This window comes from Schistocerca nitens, chromosome 2 (genome assembly GCF_023898315.1).
Source record: "Schistocerca nitens isolate TAMUIC-IGC-003100 chromosome 2, iqSchNite1.1, whole genome shotgun sequence".
Classification (NCBI taxonomy): Eukaryota; Metazoa; Arthropoda; class Insecta; order Orthoptera; family Acrididae; genus Schistocerca; species Schistocerca nitens.
This window is the reverse complement of record NC_064615.1, coordinates 316,587,559-316,608,991: the sequence shown is the minus strand read 5'-3', so window position 1 is coordinate 316,608,991 and position 21,433 is coordinate 316,587,559. Positions and strand designations below refer to the sequence as shown.

Here is a 21,433-nt window from a genome sequence, read left to right as displayed (position 1 = left end):
ACAGCTATGAGACTGCACTGATTGTTGGTGCAGCATCTCATGTCCCACATCACTCCCACCGATACCATTTAATTAATTAATTTATCACACTTCCAGCGCCACTCTCGAGTGTTATTTTCCGCACCTGCCTGTGCCACACTAACTTCTATGTCACCCTAGCAACCCCTCCCCAACCCCTTCTCCTCCTCCTCTCTATTCCAGCTTGCACAAACTAACTTCACCTAATCTAAATACATCTGCTGTCCCCCTTCTTCACACTTATCCACCCACCACATACCTGCAACCCAAATTATAATCTTTTTATTTATTTATTTTTTCTTTGATCTCAATTTTCTCATGTCGATTTCACTTGGTTTTTGCCTTTCACTACTGGCCAAATCCCTCAGATTTCATCTTGTTTGCCCATACTTTATATGTTTCATTCTTTTCAGGATTTTTTCGTGTTTTGGTGTATACTGTGAAAGTTTTTCTGACATATTTCTACTTTATTTACATATTTTTATCATCCATTGAATGAACCCATGCTCATTCCTGCTTTGACAATACAGTAAAGTTTCCTTATTCCTAGCAACAACTCAGTCCCATGTACTGTTCCTGAATTGTCACTTGGTTCATGGACCCCCCCTCCCCCCAATTACCCATCTCCAGCTGCAACCAACTCTATCTTCCACAATGACCTCCTTCAGGGATAGGTCTCGACACTACTACTGTGACTGTGAATACCTCACACACCTTAAATGTCGCCCAATCCCTTGCTTTCCGTATTTCAAAAGTTAACCAATATTGCTCCAAGTTGCCATTAAGATCTTTTTAACACAATAAGACAAGCTGTGAGAGTTACAACTTTATTTAGGAATGTATTATGAATGGTTGCCCACCAATGAAACATAATATGTACTGGCAGGTTTTTCTAGCAAAACAATCCACATAGCACAGTTACAAACCACTGCTTCATGTGACAACATATTACCAGTAACATATTTGCTGTCATAATTAACTGGATAATAGCTTTTGACCTATAGGTAACATACAATATAAAAGGTATGGTCATCACCTATGTGCAGTGTTTAAGTAAGTTAAATAGTTAAACAAAATTTCAAGGAACAGGGACCTAATATCTTTGTGCGCTAAGTCAATTCAATATAGTTTGAAGTAACACCAACCTTATTTGTTTCAATGGTGAACATTGGTTTCCAATCACTACTTTCTACTGAGAACGACACAGTCATGGGAATACTCTTCAGAACAAAAAGGGAATGCATTGCTGCAGCCATTTATACCTGTGTTCAGTCACAGATACAAGGAGCTGGGAAACATTTATTTAGTGCTAAAATTTCATTAAACACACTTTTAATTGTCATCCACAATGAGAATGAAAATCTGAACAGCTGCTGTAAGGTTGCTTACCAATTTTATGCACGATGAACTTTGAGATTCTTTTATTGTCGGCAAATAAAACCAATTTTGTTACTACTGTTGCATCTCCTGGATATATCTGTATGTTTAATACTTTTATTTAGCTTCTGTTTTATACCATTACTCCTTACTACAATATCATATTTCTTTGGCAAAGTTGCTTTGTCAAATGTATTTGATGTAGTGTTATATGCACCTTTTGTCAAATTTATTTGATCAAATCTACCACCTTAGATTTGATCAGAGGAAAAGCGATTGTTTTCTGCCAAGTGCATGTGGCTGGCATGTACAAACACACAGTGAAACCATTGTGTGTTTTGTATATGGAGTGGAGAAGCACATTAAAAATTCAAACGATATGTCTCTGAGTTTATTGCGGCACTATAAAAACGGAAACCTATTTTACACTGTGCAATAAAACAAAATGTTTTGCCTTTTTTTACACAGGGAGATGGAAATCCACTCTTTCTTCAAAGCAAATTAGAATTGTCTGCACTGACATTCATGTAAGAAGCCAAATTCAACAAAGATGGAAGGCAAGTTCACTGTCACCATGATATTTATTTGTTCACTGATGATACATCAGTGGCACTGAAAGTGTATAGGAATTGAGCTTCATGCTAAATGTAATGGAACATCTGCTAACTGTAGTATAAGATACACGCATAAAGAAGAAAGCGCTACGGGCAGACATGCTGGAGGACTAAATGTTGCAGCCAGGAAAGAGAAATTTGATGGGTACTTGCAAGGCACAGAAGCAAGGACAAGTCTGAGAGGTGTTTAACAAGAATAAATAGCTGCGAATGTTCAGGAATGTATGAATCGTGCCTAATTTTAAATGTATTCAAATTAGTTCGAAATCTGTAAAGAAATTCACAATATTAACTACAATCTGTGTGAAGTTTCAGAAAGCACTTGGTAAGCACATGGATATACTCGTGATCAGTTCCTTTTGAACTTAAAACACACCTGGTCACAATTAATTTAAGTTAAGGATTTATGATGCTACAATTACAACTTGGCTACTATGAAATGTGGGAGAGGGTGCAAGAGGGGGAGGGAGGGGGGAGGAATGAACAATCAATTAGTGCAGGAAGCATTTGAAGCAAAAGATTTTACTACGACTAACGTCGCTGACGAAACTGTTGTAAAAACCGAGCAGTTAGCTATGTGTGTTAAAGTGCCACTTCCAGGATGGGGAGGTGTACCGCTCCAGAATAAATCAGCGCAACAGATTAATGACCAGGTTCCGTGTGTACTGGCAAGTCTGGATGTTTTTTTACACTTTCTCGCACCCCGTTACATAAATACTGGGTTATTACCTAAAAAGTCCCATCTCATTTACACAACCCACAAACATTTAGAAAACTTTCATGTGAGTAACACTACACACTGACAGTTTCGGTACACACATTCCATCGTGGTGTGTAGCAGGGTGGCAACAGGTCAGTACCTGACCACTCCTTTCAATTACCCATGCAAGATTCGTTAATAAAAGCCAGCCCTACACCAGTGTGAAACAAGGGCACAAGAGAAGAAGGAGTAAACCGTCCAAATGCCTGGAGATAAAATTCATGGGAGAGGAATGTTAATGGTTTTTCCTGCAGCTGACGAGACTACAACAACTACATCTTAGTTCTGCATGTTGCAGGCACAGCTATTTGCACAACTATTCAGATTACTTTTGACTAATCAATTTTCCAGTAAGATACAAGATTCACATGCTGAAGTATTAATGAGGGCATGTCACAGACGTGAATTGGGCAACCTGTGATGGATGACTTTGTTAAAATGTGATAATTTCTTCAGCCTTCTAATCTTATGTGGCACCCATTTTTATAGAGGGGACGGAGGAAAGACAGCTTTGGAGATGAAGTGTATGTAACAACGTCACCAGCAACACAGGATGAACTTTAGTACAACTTCAATGGAGTATTTATAATGACTCTTAATTCAGGACAACATGTGAAGATCAAACTACTACCACAGAGAACTTTTGTTTGTGATGATATATAGAACTGTTTCTCTACAGAATCATATATCAGCAGGATCTGTCATTACTCATCCATTTGTCTGCAAGTGGCATATCAACAGTAAATCTAGGTGCCCTGTGCTGGGTGGACAGGGATCAGGGATGACTCAGGGTGTTGAACTGATTCCTCTAGCCAAAAAATTACAGGTGCTGCCCTTCACTGAAACTGAGCCAGTGGGACTCACTTTACCTGTTTTGGGGAAATCTGTTCTGTCCAGTGTAGGGGGTCTATTAATCATTGTCCGTTCAAATGTATGATGAATGAAAGTACCCCTCTGAGAAATGGCAGCAAGGGACAGGAAAGGACACCAGATTCACACAGTGTGTACGCCTGGGGGTCCCATTCAAAATGCTGAAGAGGCTATTCTGACAGCCACTGAGGGAATAGGGTGCAACCAACTGCAGATTGTGGCACACGCTGGAACAAATGATGCCTGTTGTCTGGACTCCCAAGGTAATACTTGGGTCATCCCAGTGACTGGCAGAGAAAACCAGCCTTGTGCATGGAGTTTCAGTGAGGCTCACAATTTGTCATCAGAACTGATCCTGGCCCTTTGGTTCCAAATCAAGAGGAAGAACTGAAACAGAGACTTTGAAGGTTCTGTAACAATTGAGATTGTGATTTCCTGGACTTGTCCCATAATGTTGAAAACTGTACGCAGCCCCTAAATGGGTCAGGTGTACGACAGCTGGACGAAAGCCAGAAGTATCAGTGCAAGATCAAAAGAAAGGCCTTCCACAGGTGAGAGTATTAAAATCCTAGTTGTTAACTGCTCAAGCATTTAAAACGACATGCCAGCATTTGAAGCACTACTGAAAACTCTCCCAATACTAGTAACAGAAAGCTGGTTGAAACCTGAAATTTATGAATTTTTGAAGAGTATCTGAGTTTTTATTGAAAGGATAGGCAAAAGGGAAATGGAAGTGGGGTATTTGTCACAGTAGAGAAGAAACTCAAATCCACCGAGACAGAAACTGATGCTGCACAAAGATTGTTTGGGAAATGACGGGTGGGCATAAAATAATTGAACCCTATCGCCCACCATTCATCTGATGCAACCAAAAACTTTAGAGAGACTTCAGTTCACTTGTACATAAGTTGCTCAATCATACTGTAACCATTGGTGGAAACTTTAATCATACATCAATCAATTGGGAAAATAGTTTCATTAGTGGTGGACATACTAAGACATCGTGAGAAACACTCCAAAACAAATGCCTTCTCTAAAAACTACCTAGAACAGATGGTTAGGAACCCCACTCTTGAAGGAAATACACTGGACCTAATGGCAACAAAGAGACCTGACTTATTTGGGGATGTCCACATTGAAACTGGTATCAGTGACCATGATGCAGTTGTGGCAACAATGATTACCAAAGTACAAAGGACAACTGAAACAAGCAGAAAGACTTCAGTAAACTAGATAAAAAAATCAGCTGTGTCATATCTCAATGAGGAACTTTAAACTATCAGCACAAGGCAAAAGCACATACTGGAACTCTGGCTCAAGTTTAAAAGAATAGTTGACCATGCACTGGGTAGGTATGTACTCGCATATACAGTCACTGTAGAGAAACTTTGAAAGAAACACAGATTACTGCATAAGAAGTGTAAAATAAAGCATAAGGCTATAGACAGACACATGATGAATGAAACACTTTTGGCTGCCAAAAGAGTAATGCTTAATGCCTTCAATAACTACCACAGCAGAATATCATCAAGTGATCTTTCACAGAACCCAAAGATATTCTGGTCATATAAAAAGGGTGTTAGCAACACCAAAGCTAGTGTGCAGTCCCTATAGAATGAGACAGGAGCTGAAACTCAGTATAGCAAAGCAAAAGCTCAAATGCTTAACTCTGTTTTCAAATGTTCCTTTACAAAGGAAACCCACGAGAATTGCCCCAAATTTAATTCTCGTATCACTGAAAAGATGAATGGAGTAAGTATTAATGTCAGTGATGTGGAGAAACAGCCGAGATTATCAGAATGAAACGAAGCTCCAGAGCCTGTTGGAATCCCTACCAGGTTTTATACTGAATTTGCTGCTGAATTGGCCCCTCTTCTAACTAATATCTTAAATCCCTCGAATAAAAAACCGTGCCCAATTTTTGGAAAAAGCACAGGTCACACCCGTTTATAACAAGGGTAGTAGAAGTGATCCACAGAAAATACCACTTGATGTCCTAGATATCGATTTGTTGCAGTACCTTATATTCTCTGCTCAAACATAACAAAGTATCTCAAACTGAATTACTTTCTCAATACTAACCAGCGTGGATTCCGAAAATATCATTTATATGAAACCCAACTACCACTTTTCCCATATGAGATACTGAAAGCTTTGGATCAATGCAATGAGGTAGACACACCCAGTACTACGGCTACACTTATTGTCAAAAGTATGGCCATATAGGGTATCAAGTGAAATTTGTGACTGGATTGAGGGCTTTTTTGTAGGGAGGACATAGGATGTCATCTTGGAAGGGAGTCACCGTCAGATGTAGGGAAATGTTGGGACCCTTGCTGTTCATGCTGTATATCAATGACCTTGCACACAACATTAATAGTAACCTCTGCAGATGATGAAGTCATCTAAAATGAAGTACTGCCTGAAAGAAGCTGCATAAATATTCAGCCAGATCTTAAGATTTCGAAGTGGTGCAAAGACTGGAAACTTGCTTTAAATCATTGAAAATGTAAAATTGTGCACTTCACAGAATGAGAAACAAAACAAATAAACATTGCATCCTATGACTATAATATCGATGAGTCGCTCAACACCTACAAATACCTGGGTAACACTTTGTAGGGATATGAAATGGAATGATCACATAGGCTCAGTTGCAGGTAGACTTCGGTTTATTGGCAAAATATGGGGGAAGTGCAAATCAGTCAACAATCTACAAAGCAGACTGCTTACAAATCACTCATGTGACCAGTTCTAGAATATTGCTGATGTGTGAGACCCCAATACCAAATAGGACTAACACATGCAGAGAACAGTAGCATGAATGGTCTCTTTGACACTTAGAGTTTCACAGACATACTGAACTGGAAGACTTAAGGTAGACGTAAACTATCCCGAGAAAGTCTACTTTAAATGATGATTTTAAGAATAGAGAGAGAGAGAGAGAGAGAGAGAGAGAGAGAGAGAGAGAGAGACAAGCATTTAAATACTCATTCTTCTTATGCTCCATATGTGAATGATATAGGAAGAAACCCTAATAACTGGTACAATGGGACATACCCTCTTCTATGCACCTTGTGGTGGTTTGCACAGTATGGATGTAAATTTAATTTACTTTTCATATTAAATGTGAGAAATACTCAGTTACATCATGCGGCACAGAGTATGCTCAACTCGTGCTCCCTTTACAACTGACAAGGTATGTTAGGTAAAAGGAAGCCATGGGTATTGCATCTCCATCAGGAACATGCTTAACAGAGTCCTGTGACATTCAAATAATGCTTCAAGTTGAGAAACATGGTAGCACACATATACTTCTTCAAAATTCAAACACAAAAAAATTATCACACACTGTTCAACAGTTCTGTATACCCAGGCCACTGACATAGTATCGACAGCAACTGAGAGATTTATACCAAATAAATTAACAAACGACAGTTGATCCTCTATGGTACACAAAACGGGTTAGAACACTGTTGCAGAAACAACGAGGGAGGGAGAAGAGAGAGAGAGAGAGAGAGAGAGAGAGAGAGAGAGAGAGAGAGAGAGAGAGAGAGAGAGAGAGAATAAGAAGAAGAAGAAAAGCATGCCTAATTAAAATGAATGCAAACTCTCAAAGACTGACGATGTTTTACAGAAGCTTAAAATTTAACGCAGACATCAATGTGAGATTCCTATAATAGTTTCCACAACAAAACTGTCTTGAAACTTGGCAGAAAATTCAGAGATTCTGGTCATACGTAAAGTACACTAGCGGAAAAACAAAATAAATGCCTTCTCTGCGCAATAGCAATGGAAATACTATTGATGACAGTGCTGCCAAAACAGAGTTACTAAACACAGCCTTCCAAAATTCCTTCACCAAGGACAACAAAGTAAATATTCCAGAATTCGAATCAAGAACAGCTGGCAACATGAGTAACTTAGTAGTAGGTATCATCGGAGAAGTGAAGCAACTTAAATCACTTAATAAAAGCAAGTATTCCGGTCCAGACTGGTATACCAATTAGGTTCATTCAGAATATGCTGATGCAATAGCTCCTTGCTTAACTATATGTACAATCGTTCACTCAGCGAGAGATCTGTACCCAAAAACGGAAAAGTTGCACAGGTCACACCAATATACAAGAGAGGTAGTAAGAGTAATCCTCAAAATTACAGGACCATACCATTAACGTTGATACGCAATAGGATTGTGGAAAATATACTGTGTTCAAACACTATGAATTACCTCTAAGAGAATGGTCTATTGACACAGTGAACACAGATGCAGAAAACACTATTCTTGTTAAACAAAACTAGCTATTCACACATGAAGTGTTGAGTGTTATTGACAAGGGATTTCAAATTGATTCCTTATTTCTGGATTTCCAGAAGGCTTTTGTCACTGTATCACACAAGCAGCTTGTGAAATTTCATGCTTTTGGAATATTGTCTCGTTACGTGACTGGATTCATGACTTCCTGTCAGAGATGTCGCAGTTAGTAGTAACTGACGGAAATTCATCGAGTAAAACAGAACTTATTTCTGGCATTCCCCAAGGTAGTGTTATAGGACCTCTGCTGTTCCTTATCTATATAAATGATTAGACGATCTGAGCAGCCGCCAGCCTGTTTGCAGATGATGCTGTAGTTTATCGTCTAGTAAAGTCATCAGCAGATCAAAACAAATTGCAAAATGATTTAGGAAAGATATCTGTAAGGTGCAAAAACTGACCCTAAATAACAAAGTGTAGGGTCATCCACATGAGTGATAAAAGGAATCTGTTAAACTTCGGTTACATGATAAATCAGTCAAAGCTGAAGGCCATAAATTCAGCTAAATACCTAAGAATTACAATTACGAACAAATTAAATTGGAAAGAACACAAAGAAAATGTTGAGGGGAAGGGAAAGTAAAGACTGCATTTTAGTGGCAAGACACTTAGAAAATGTAACAGCTACTAAAGAGACTGCCTACAATACGCTTGTCCCTCCTCTTTTACAGTACTGCTGCACGATATGGGTTCCTTACCATATAGAATTAACACAGTACATCGAGAAAGTTCAAAGGGCAGTATGTTTTGTATTATTAACAAACAGGGGAGGGAGTATCACAGACGGGATACAGGATTTGGGATGGACATCATTAAAACAGAAGCGTTTCTTGTTATGGCGGAATCTTCTCACGAAATTTCGATCAGCAACTTTCTCCTCCGAATATGAAAGTATCTGTTGATGCCAACTTACATAGGGACAAACGATCATCATAATGAAATAAGGAAAATTAGAAAGATATAGGCATCCCCCCCACCCCAATGCTGTTTGAGATTGGAATAGCAGAATTATTAAGAAGGTGGTTCGATGAATCATCTGCCAGGCCCTTAAGTGTGATTTGCATCACTCAACAAGCCCTCAAGCCAACTGACGAACAAGTAACATTAGGTGCTGTGTCTTTTGAACAAATTACAGCACAGCAATAGAAGCAGGCTCCAGCATTGATGGTATCACGATGCCAGCTTCTATGTAAACAATGTGCTGTCACTGCACAACCGCCTGCTTTTATATAGTTTGTATAGCTTCGACCCCCAGTTTTTGTTTACTACAAATGTCACCAAAATGACATCATTCACCGAGTGACAATCCGTTGCATTGTGGAGTGGCAATTACTGTGAACTCTCCATCACGGTATAGTCAACTACAAGTGGGCTGTCAAACATGTATCAGTGGCACGGGTAAAAACTGTCGTACTAAAAAGGCAGAAACAAAAATTAAAAAGCATATAATTACTTTTGTTATGTTTAATATGTAATGATTAAGGTCTTTCATTTATAAAAAATAAGTGTTTTACTGTTTAACTTATTATGTTGACAGTAAGCACTAAATACATACTTTTGCAATTCTTGCATCATCTTAAGATGATACACTTACCAGCATTTTGTATCAGTGCATCAAGATCATTTTCTTTGGCTTCCAAGTCTTCTATATCACACTGCAGTTTACTTGCAGATGACAGCCCCGAACTGCCAACCATACTGCCACCTCTTCAAAATGAAGAAGAAATTTGCATTAGAAACTTTCACTATACATCTACCATTCATTAACAGGGCTGTCAAAAAATTACACTTTCTTCTAAAATTTTAATACAATCATGTCGCAGGGAATATAGGCCAAATATGGGAATTATTCATATTTTTACATGCCCCATAATCACATCAAAAATTAATTTTCAATGCATACTATGATACAAATAGAGTGGTTTTAATACTAAGAAGTCACAAATAGCAATCTAATGAACATCTGCGACAATAATGTGCATATATGGTGGCTCTCCCAGCGTGACTGGCAAAAGGAACAGTACATTCTGAGGGTATGCAGTTTTTCAGTCTATATCGGCACCAGAAAGCAGTCAACCATTACAAGAATAAGTAATTTCCACAATCAACCGTGGAAAGATTGTGAAAATATTAACAAACACACCCATTGCCTACAGGAGATAAACCTTTAATGTGTTGCCATCAGGAACATCTGAAGATGCTCGGTCTCAGGATTGTATCTAACAATAAATGAATCATATCTGACATCTGGTTTCTATCTCCATATAACAAAACTGCCTGGAAGGATAAGGGTACAGATTACTAATATCTAAAGAAAAAGACAAAATCTAAGAACTGTATTATAAATAACTGCCTAAAACCTTTGGTAAGAAAACATCCACAGCTATAAACAGTACTTCACTGGAACTGTGGTTACTGCTTAATTTATTTTCTCCCAATCAAACTTCTGCACTACTTCTCCAATATTGATTTTGGTGGAATATAAAATGGGTACAAAATGTACAAATATTACAATGATACAATGCATACTAAAATCAAATTACTTAGCAGAACATGGCATAAAAACAGCGACATACAAAGAAAAGCTGTTTTCAGTTGTAATGTGGATGCAACTGCTAGTATATGTTTCACTATTAGAAAGTTGTCTTTTTAAAATTACCGTATTTATCTAAGTACAAAAAGACACTGAATTTGAGGCAACCTTTTTATAAGATGATCCTTGGGAAAAATTTAGTTTCAATCTGGCTAACCAATATTACAAATTGTTTTGTTGCTCTATACAGTGGAACTTTGATTTTACATTTACCGTTTTCACATTTTTCATGATTCTACACACAAATTTGTAGCCCCCTGTGAAAAGTCTTAAGATCAATGCTAGGAATTCCTGGTTTTATGTTTCTTCCCAGTAAGCTTTAACTTGAGTCTACATTCTCATTCAACATCTCACTTCTGAGTTCATCCCGTTTTCTCCCTATCGACATTCGCTATGACAGAGCGAATTAAAAGTGGCACAAAAGACAGAGGGTTTGCAGCGCAGGTGGTGATGGAGTTAAGGGAATATTTTAGGCCATTGCAGAGGGGGGACATGTGGGAGGAGATGCTGACAATCCACAACTGCCATTGGCAACACAACTTTGCAATGTTTAGCTTCACTGCGCAATTATAATCTCCGAGTGCTGACATTTTGTGTAATTTATAGTCTTCGGCAGAACAGTGTATGTGGTCTCTTAAAAAAAAATTCTGGAAGTTTGTCTACAAAGTTTTTCTACATTTACCGTTTACTTATTGTGCGTGGTCTCGTTCAAAATACTCTCATTTACAACTGATACACCACTCCCAAAGCTATTTCCACTTCTGGAAGCAGTCTTACTACCACTCCTGGATCATGTGAAGCACCATCTACGAATTTTGTTTTATCTTTTCTATTATTGCAGATATTCCTCCTTTCAGCAGGGTTTTCTACTTAGGAAATAAGCATAAGATCACAGGAGGCAGGTCTGGAGAGTGCGGAGGATGAGGCAGCACAGTAATTTCATTTTTTGTGCAATAGTTACACACCAACAAGAATGAATGTGCGAGTGCGTTACTGTGACGCAAGAGCCATGAATTGTCTCACCACATTTCTGGCCGTTTCCTTCTCACATTTTCTAGCAGGTGTCACAACATAGGCCAATAGTACCATTGATCAACAGTCTGTCCCTGTGGCACGAATTCATGATGAACCAATCCTTCAAAATCAAAGAAAACTATCAGTATGGCTTTGACATTTGACCCGACTCGACGAACATTTGTTTGGTCTTAGAGAACCTATCCTGACCCATTGTCAAGACTGAACTTTGGTCTCAACATCATAACCGTAGACCGAAATTTCATCACTAGTTACCATTCTCTTAAGGAAAATCTCATTCTCATTTGCTTGGTCCAAAAGCTCTACACAGATTGCAAGGTGAAGGTCTTTCTGGTCTTGACTCATGGGACAAACTTGGCAACATGATGCATTCCAAGATAGCATGTCAGGATTTCATGACATGAGCCAAACAAAATGTTACATTCTTCGGCAATCTCTTGGACAGTCAGTCTTCGATTGGCGTGCACAATTTTGCTGACATTCCTGACATCAGGTTCATCAGCAGACGCGAATGGCATCCTGAACGAGGGTTATTTTTAACTTCTGTCTGGCCTTTTAAACGTGTGAACCATTCATAACACCAAACCATTGATGCAAAATTATGAATGTTGCAGATTTTTTTGAACAGACCTTGTACATGAGCTGTTCTGCATAAGAAATATGCTTTTAGCCCTGCACAAGATTCTTTTCACCTCCTCTCTGTGCTTATCACTACTATCACCACCCTGTACCAACCAAACTCACTTCTTTACAGGCCTTAGCCTATGAAACATTTGAGATTCCATAAATACTGGATTATACAGTATTATCAGGCACAGATGCTATAAACCAAAACCGGAGCGAGAAATTCATTCTCCTCCTCTTAAGCAGCAATTTTACTAACACTCTTAAAGTCAACTGAACATAACCAAATTGCAAATCCTTACACAATCAAGAAAGAAACTTCAAAATTTTATGTCGTATAATAGATCTATTAAAGGAAAATCTCATATAAAGATGTGAAACAAATACTAACAAAGAGATAGAGGGGCTGGCCAGTACTTACCTCAGCTCAGTACAGCTGATAGATACACAAAACAGAACAGAAAATTTACATTCCTAGCTTTCGGAACTTTGTTCCTTCATCAGGGAGGAGAGAGGGGGGAAAAAAGGGAAAGTGGATTCAGTTAATCACAACCCAGGTTATGAAGCAACAGGGAATGGTAAACAGGGAGGGTAGCAAGGATGGAGGCATGGTTGTCAGAGGGAAGCCAAAGATATTCTACTGTTAAGTAATGTGCCAGCTTCCAACCAAAGAGAATGCATGCAGAAGTAAAGAGGTAATAGTATAAAGATAAACAACTATGTAGGATGAAAAAATGCGAGAATGGCTAAAGAGGAGAGGGGAAAAAGGACAAGACTGAAGAGTAAATGGGAGTGGTTGGTTAACGTAGGTTCAGTCCAGGGGGATGGCGGGATGAAAGGATGTGTTTGAGTGCAAGTTCCCATCTCCGCAGTTACGAGGGACTGGTGTTGGGTGGGAGAAGCCAAATGGCACCTACGTTGTAGGAGATGTCCAATACCCAGTAGCAGAGCATGCCCTCCAGCATAATTCTAGGGACCTAGGAACCTGCTACAACATATGTGCGATTTGGCTTCTCCCACCAAACACCAGTCCCTCGGAACTGCGGAGATGGGAACTTGCACTCAAACACATCCTTTCATCCCGCCATCCCCCTGGACTGAACCTACGTTAACCAACCTCACTCCCATTTACTCTTCAGTCTTGTCCTTTTTCCCTCTCTTCTTTAGCCATTCACGCATCTTTTCATCCTACATAGTTGTGTTTATCTTTATACTATATACCTCTTTACTTCTGCATGCATTCTCTTTGGTTTGAAGCTGGCACAGTACTTAACAGTAGAATATCTTTGGCTTTCCTCTGACAACCATACCTCCATCCTTACTACCCTCCCTGTTGCTTCATAACCTGGGTTGTGAGTAACTGAATCCACTTTCCCTTCTTCCCTTCCCCCCCCCCCCTCTCCTCCCTGATGAAGGAACAAAGTTCCGAAAGCTAGGAATGTAAATTTTCTGTTCTGTTTGTGTATCTATCGGCTGTACTGAGCTGAGGTAAGTACTGGCCAGCCCCTCTATCTCTTTGTTAGTAATAGATCTATTAAGAAAGAAGAGGGTACTGCCACTAGTAATGCTGTAGGGTACATGATTAAAAAGATTACCACTTTTGCTAATGATGTACGATGTAATTCGGCCTTTCCCAACACACTATTACCACAAATTAAATCTTAAAAGAAGCAGTTTTGAGGGCTCTTTCATGTTCACCTCAAAAATAGCAAAAATTTATAGCCTATATGGTGAAATAAACAGAAAACTGCTGGATTACATCATCTTGTATGTTTGCTTCCCAGATGTAGCCAATAGCTGGATAGCATGGTGACGTCATACTAATGCAGTGGCTTCTTGCATACAGAGTGATAAAAAGCAAGCTTACTAGGCGGCTTGTTCCAAAATATGGCTGATGTGATTGATGTACAGCAAATGGAGTGACCGCAGCTTCTGCTTTGATTTAATTTATATCTCGTGCACCTTTCACTACCGTGCGTTAATTTTACTTCCAACAGTTCTGCTCGGAGCCTCTAGATAGAATCTGCAACATATTGCGCCTCTACTGACTCAGCCATCATAGGCTACTCCATTTGCTCCTTGTGGCAACGTTATTAACAGGTCGTGTTCAGTGAACAGTTGTGCAATGGCTTGTTGTCTTTGTTGCAGTCCTCAATGGGGTTTTAATATCTTGTGATGGGAGACAAATTGTTATAAACATAATGGATTGTTGGGCCAGAGAAACACAGGCTAAGTGTTATTTCATATTCGCTGGTATAAATAAGTAACACATGTGAAGCAAAACTTCGGTGCTTGTACGTCTTTCCATGAAACCTGCTATGTTTAAACTGCAACAAGTGAGCAGTTTGAAGTGCAAATGGCACGTGTTGACAGTACTGCAGAACACTCCAGTTCGACTAGTCAGCACAATGAACAAGAAAAAGTTTACAAGCAATATTCTAGAAGTCACTGCATTCACATCACCAGTGTGTGCTGCACTGCCATCGGCTACAGAAGGGTCTAAGGCTTCCATTCAGTCCTTTATTGCAGTCTAGTGCTGCAGTTGAATATGGCAAAACGAAAGCTAAATTTTCACATTTCACGTTCAAGAAATCAATCACACACGAAAATTGTCCAAACATGCCATCATTTGACCATCGGACAGACTCCCCTATGGATAACACAGCAATACGCATACCTGGAGTAGAGAAACATCTGACAGAAAATCATCATGTCCGGACATAATCCCAGCTCAATTTTACAAAGAATACCTATGGCATTGGCACCTAACCTAGCGATGGGAAAATAGTGCGGGTGAACCCATTATACAAGAAGGCTAAAAGAAAGGACTCGCAAAATTACAGATCAATATCCCTAACTTCTGTTTGCTGCAGAATCCTTCAACAAATTCTCTGTTCAAATACAATAAACTTTCTTGAGACTAAGAAGTTTATGTCCATGAATCAGCATGGTTTTAGAAAGCATCGCTTGTGCGAAACTCAGCTTGCTCTTTTCTCAGATACAGTGGGAACCATGGATGAAGGGAAACAGGCAGATTCCATATTTCTAGACTTTTGGAAAGCATTTGACACGGTGCCCCATTGCGGGTGTTAATGAAGGTACAAGCACATGGAAAAGGTTCACAGGTATGAGAGTCACTTGAAGACTTTTTAAGTAATAGGACCCAGTATGTTGTCCTCGACGTCAAGTGTTCATCAGAGACAAGGGTATCGTCAAGAGTGTCCCAGAGAAGAGTGATAGGACCATTTTTAATCTCCATATACATAAAAGATTTGGCAGACAGGGTGGACAGCAATCTGCAGTTGTTTGCTGATGATGCTGTGGTGTACGGCAAGGTGCTGAAGTTGAGTGACTGTAGGAGGATACAATACGGCTTAGACAAAATTTCTAGTTGGTGTGATGAGTGGCAGTTAGTCCTAAATGTGGAAAAATTTAAGTTAATGTAGATGAGTATGAAGAACAAAACTAATTTTCAGATATAGTATTACTAGTGTCCTGCTTGACACAGTCAAATCTTTTGAATATCTGGCCGTAATGCTGCAAAGCAATATGATGTGGAAGAACATGTGAGAACTGTTGCATGGAAGGCAAATGGTCAACTTCAGTTAACTGAGAGAACTTTAGGAAAGGGTGGTTTACCTGTAAAGGAGACTGCATATAGGATGCTGGTGCAACCTATTCTTGAGTACTATGTTTAGATTCCACGCCAGATCAGATTGAAGGAAGATATCGAAGCATTCCGAGGCGGGCTGCTAGATTTGTTACTGGTAGGTTTTGACAACACTCAAGTGTTATAGAGATGCTTCGAGAACTCTAATGCAGATTCCTGGGGGGAAGCCGATGTTCTCTTCGAGAAACACTTTTGACAAAATTTAGAACTGACGTTTGAAGCTGACAGCTGAACAATTCTGCTGCTGCCAACATACACTGTGCATAAGGACCATGAAGATAAGTTACGAGAAATTAGGGCTCATACAGAGGCATACAGACAGTCTTTTTTTCCTCGCTGTATTTGCGAGCAGAGCAGGAAAGGAAAGCACAAGTTATGGTACAGCATACCCAACACCACACACTGTATGTTGGCTTGCGGAGTTATCTGTGTAGATGTAGATGATAGACACACACCCCTACTTGATAGATTCCGATACCTTTCACCTTACTTCACAGTTTTCAGTTTAACTCACCATGTTTATCAATTTCTGCTTTTTTTGGTGTGCATAAAGGTAAGATCTCTCAAAAACACGTGTTTTTAAATATAATTTGTGGTAATAACATGTCGGAAAATTGCTCTATTACCTCGTACCCAGATACCAGTTTGAATTTTTGCACGAGTTTTTACTTGCTGTTGCACATCTGTGAATTTTTGTAAGAACTGATGAAATTCATCACCACACATTATTGTATAAAATTTTTATTGTTCATTTAATTTCCTTCACTTATACAGATTTTATATAATGTATTGGAGAGGATTACTATTTTTACTCATACATGCCAAATACACATGTTTTTGCTCGTATTTTGAGGGTTTTAAAGTTTTCCTCAATTTAGGGTTTTTAAGTCCGGACTGCATGAGAACATCAAATAGAGGTTTCACTGTATCTGTAGAAAGCTAACATTCTATCTAATCTAAACTTACGGCATTTACTGATTATCTCAATTTTGATAATAAAAAGGGTAAATAAAATAACCAAAAAGAAATGGTTTACACTTATTTTTATTTTCACTTCCTTTATGCTTGCTCACTGATATCACTATCACTGTTTTCCTCCCATAGTATGTCCTCTTCTGAGCCAACCATAACACTGGATATGGGGCACTTTTCGAATTCTTTGCCCCAGGCAGTACGGATCCACTGGCCCAGAATGGATACTGAGGGATACTATAAATACCCCCTGGAGTGAGGACATTGTCTCCTTGACGGAGCCATTCGCTGTAAAACAGTCGCAAGTGAACCAGGAATTATTACCAGGTCTGTGCTGCTCTTCGTTTTCAGATCTTTAACTTCCTGGTAATGTGTCCCCGAGAGAATCCTGCAACGTTTTCCTTCTATTAAGTGAAAAGTCTGTTATTCTTTTCCAAACAACCTTCAACTGATATCTTATCAGGTCATTTGTCATCCACCCCTTTCCTTGGCATCTGACAATAACCTCTGTAGGTAGTTTTTCTTTCAGTACCTTTTCCTTACGAAGAATCACATATAGGGAAGCTTCCTTTGATGTGCTAGTGTGCCAGCATTATTGTCATTCTGGCCTTTTCACTACCTTTAGTCCTTATAGGAACACTTAACACACTTATAATCAATATTAACATTTGACAGCATATCAAAACAAATGTGTGTGACTGGTATTGCCCATATGACCTAGCAAATAGTTTTTCATCTTACTCCATTGGAAGTCTCTCAGTTCACATAGTTCTACATCTTAATGCAAGCCCTGTTTGTCATCCTCACGCACCAGCCAGTACTTGGTTTGAATTGCATCATGCATGCAGTTGGAAAATTACTCCTTCTTCAGTGCCTTCCATCAGCGATTTTCTTAAGTAATTGGAAAGACTTCATTGCATTTCTCTTGTACGTACTGTGCAATCTGCTGTTCCTAATCACGAAACTTTCCCCACTTTAGTCCCCTGCAAGTTTAGCATGTAGAACTGGTGAGTGTGTTTATATTTTGCGGCGTGCACTGCAGCTGTAGCAGTTATAAGCTAAGTACTGACTAACTTATTTGTGCTCTGTAATACAGTTATTAAATTTAATAGATTTCGGTGGTGTTGCGTGCCGTTTGTGGCGAGATAACAACTTAATAAACTTTTGTAATCGTTCGCTTTCTTTGTTTTCAGTGTGTTGAAGTCGTTAAGTAAATTTCGTGCTTTAGTTTTCAACTGACTTTTATTATTCTTTCTAGTGAAATATTTCAGTAAAATTTTCATTCAGTGTTTTAACTTCGCTTAGTGTTACAGTGGTTGTTTTAATTTTTTGGTTTTAGCTAGTAATTTTGTGAAGTTTTGCTGGTATTGGTATTGGCTGTGTTGTAGTAGTATTAATACAAGTAGCTGCTTTCTTAGTAGGCAGAGAATTTCGAGACCATTATTGTTAGCTCTTAAATAGTTCTACTGGTGTAACTGAACTTTGGTAACGTAGACGTATATTCCCCCCCCCCCCCCCCCCAGTAACTGTAAAATTTTACCATGAGTGAAAAGTGTGGGCTCTGTCGTAGGTTTGTGAGTAGTGGATTACGGTGTGGGATTTGTTCAAAGTATTTTCATTGGGGAGAATGCAGTGGGGAAGCCAGTGGTCATTTTAGGGAGATCCTCTCCTGGGATGTAGTAGAAACAAGTTAACAGAGGAGCAGGAGCTTAAGATCTGTGCCATTCAGGTGCAGTTACAATGAGCAAAGGAGGAACTAGATAGGTTGAGGAGGGTGAAGGGTGGTGGGGAATGGGAACTGGCAGTTGGCAAGAAGGTAGTTAGGAAGAGGAGGTATTCAGACAGTTATACTTTGCATACATGCAATAGATACGACCAACTGTCAGAGTTGAGTGGAGAGGAGCCTCGTGTAGCTGTAGATGTAGGGAACTTGCAGCAGTCCTCAGCATTAGGAGGCCTGGGTTAGTTGCAAAGTCTAGAAGATAGAAGGTTCTGCTGCTAGGTAGTTCCCACAGTAGAGGTGTGGGCCAGCAGTTGCAGGAAGTGTTGGGGAGTGAGTAACAGGTCACCAGCATTGTGAAGCCTAGTGCAGGGTTGGCTCAGATGACTGAAAGCATAGGGGAATTATGTAAGAATTTTACGAAGGAGGATCAGGTAGTGATAGCGGGTGGAGCAGGGAACAGTCTTGATAGGGACGGGGAATATGATGTCAGTGGTGACTTAGTTAAGATAGCTACTCAAACTGGTGGCACTAATGTGCATTTCGTGCAACTATTTCAGCGTCATGATCGGCCTCACCTTAATGCGGCTGTTAGGCGTGTTAATGTGGGGCTGGGGAGGGCACTGATGGCGGAGGGCATGGATCACATCTCAGTGGTGCCAGTTGGGTCTATCAGTAAATGGGGTTTCACTAGGCATGGCCTGCACCTCAATGGGTGGAAGGGGAGGCTGGCTAAGCTTACAGGTGACAGTGTAGTGGGAGGTGGTGGTGGTGGTGGTAGTGGTGTAACTCATGGAAAAATTCCTGTAGTAGTTTGTGTTAAGAGCTGCACCTTTTTTTAGATTGAAGTCAGCTGATAGGGATACCTGCTTAAAGGAAGTGCCTCTAACTAAGGGCTCACCTCCAGAGGATGTAATGTTTCCAAGTAGAGAAGGAATTAGCATATTTCATCGAAATATAGGAGGTATTAGAGATAAAGTTAGTGAACTGCTTATAGATACTGACTCTGAAATTATAGATATGTCAGAGCACCACTTAAGTACTTTGACAATTCAGAGGCTTCCTTTACCAAGATACAGATTTGCTGGATGTTTTTCAAGGAGTTCCTTGTGGGGTAGGGGAGTCGCTATGCATGTAAAAAAAACAGTATTCCATTTGAGTCCACAGATGTATCACGGCACTGCACTGAACAGATATTTGAAAGTTGTGCAGCATTAGTTGAATTTAGTGAAACTAAACTTCTAATTGTTGTTGCTTATAGGCCCCTAACTCTGTCTTCAGAGCATTTTGGCTCAAGCTAGAGAGGGTTCTTGATTCACTTTGTAGGCAGTACCAGAAATTAGTTACATGTGACAACTTCAATATAGATTTTGTATATGATTGTGCAAGAAAAAGGATGTTGGTAGATCTCCTAAATTCATATGATCTGATGCAAACTGTGTTTTTTCCAACTAGGGCGCAGGGGAACAGTAGTACAGTCATAGACAATATTTTTATTTATTCTTCATTACTAGATGGGCATTCTGTTAGTAAAAGGATGAATGGCCTTTCAGACCAGGATGCACAAATTCTAACACTAAAAGGCTTCTGTACTCAAACCAATGTCATATTTAATTACAAATTATGTAGGAAAGTTAATCCAACAACAGTAGAGTTTTTTAAAACTTGTCAAGGAACAAGAGTGGCAAGATGTTTTTGTGCCGATAATATAGATAATAAACACAATGCTTTCCATAACACATTTCTCATGCTCTTTGAGAGTTGCTTTCCATTAGAACATTCTAAACAGGGTACTAGCAGTAATGGACAGCCCGACTGGCTGACTAGTCGGATAAGGATGTCTTGTAGAACGAAGCGGGAATTATATCAAAATGTTAGAAGTAGTCACAATCAAGCTACAGTAGCCCATTACAAACAGTATTGTAAGGTGCTTAAAAATGTTATTAGCAAGGCAAATGTGGTATGCAAATAGAATAGCTAATTCGCAGGATAAAATTAAAGCCATATGGTCAGTTGTGAAGGAAGTGTCTGGTCAGCAGCACAAGGTCGATGATATAAAGTCAGTTCGCAGTAATAATATTTCTGTTACTGATAAATCGGATACATGTACAGTACTTAACAATCATTTTCTGAGCTTTGCCGGTGAATTAAATAAAAATTTAGTTTCTACAGGAAATCATATAAATTTCGTAGCAAATGCCTTTCCAAGATTGACGTCTGAAATACTCCTCTGTGATACAGACAAGATGGAGATTGAGTCAATAATTAAATCACTGAAGACTAAGGACTCTCATGGTAATGATGGAGTGTCTAGTAGAATATTAAAGTACTGTGCTGCACATGTTAGCCCTGTATTTAGCCATATTTGTAATTTTTCCTTTAGGAATGGTCAGTTTCCCGAGCGATTAAAGTACTCAGTAGTGAAGCCGCTTTATAAAAAGGGAGAAAGGGATAATGTAGATAATTTTAGACCTATTTCTATGCCATCAGTGTTTGCAAAAGTTATTGAAAAGGCTGTGCATGTAAGGTTAATTGATCATTTTATATCACACGATTTGCTATCAAATGTACACTTCGGCTTTAGTAGTCGTTTATCAACTGAAAATGCTATATTCTCTGTTCTCTGCGAGGTACTGAATGGGCTAAACAAAAAGTTTCGAACGCTTGGCGTATTCTTTGATTTAACTAAGGCATTTGACTGTGTTGATCTCACAATATTGCTCCAGAAGTTGGACCATTACGGAATAAGGGGAGTAGCTCACAATTGGTTCACCTCTTACTTTAGCAACAGGCAGCAAAAGGCATTATTCACAATGTTGATAACAGCTGTGATGTGGGATCTGAGTGGGGTACTGTCAAGTGGGG

General features: G+C 39.3%; 1 protein-coding gene across 2 annotated transcripts in view; it reads right to left on the bottom strand.

Moving 5' to 3' along the window:
• Positions 1–21,433, bottom strand: part of LOC126236090 (transcription factor E2F6-like) — a 59,780-nt gene that overhangs the window by 22,177 nt on the left and 16,170 nt on the right. For both annotated transcript variants that reach the window (XM_049945157.1, XM_049945158.1), the window contains exon 6: positions 9,549–9,661. In XM_049945157.1, coding sequence (XP_049801114.1) covers positions 9,549–9,661 — 113 coding nt within the window. The remainder of the gene's footprint in view (positions 1–9,548; positions 9,662–21,433) is intronic.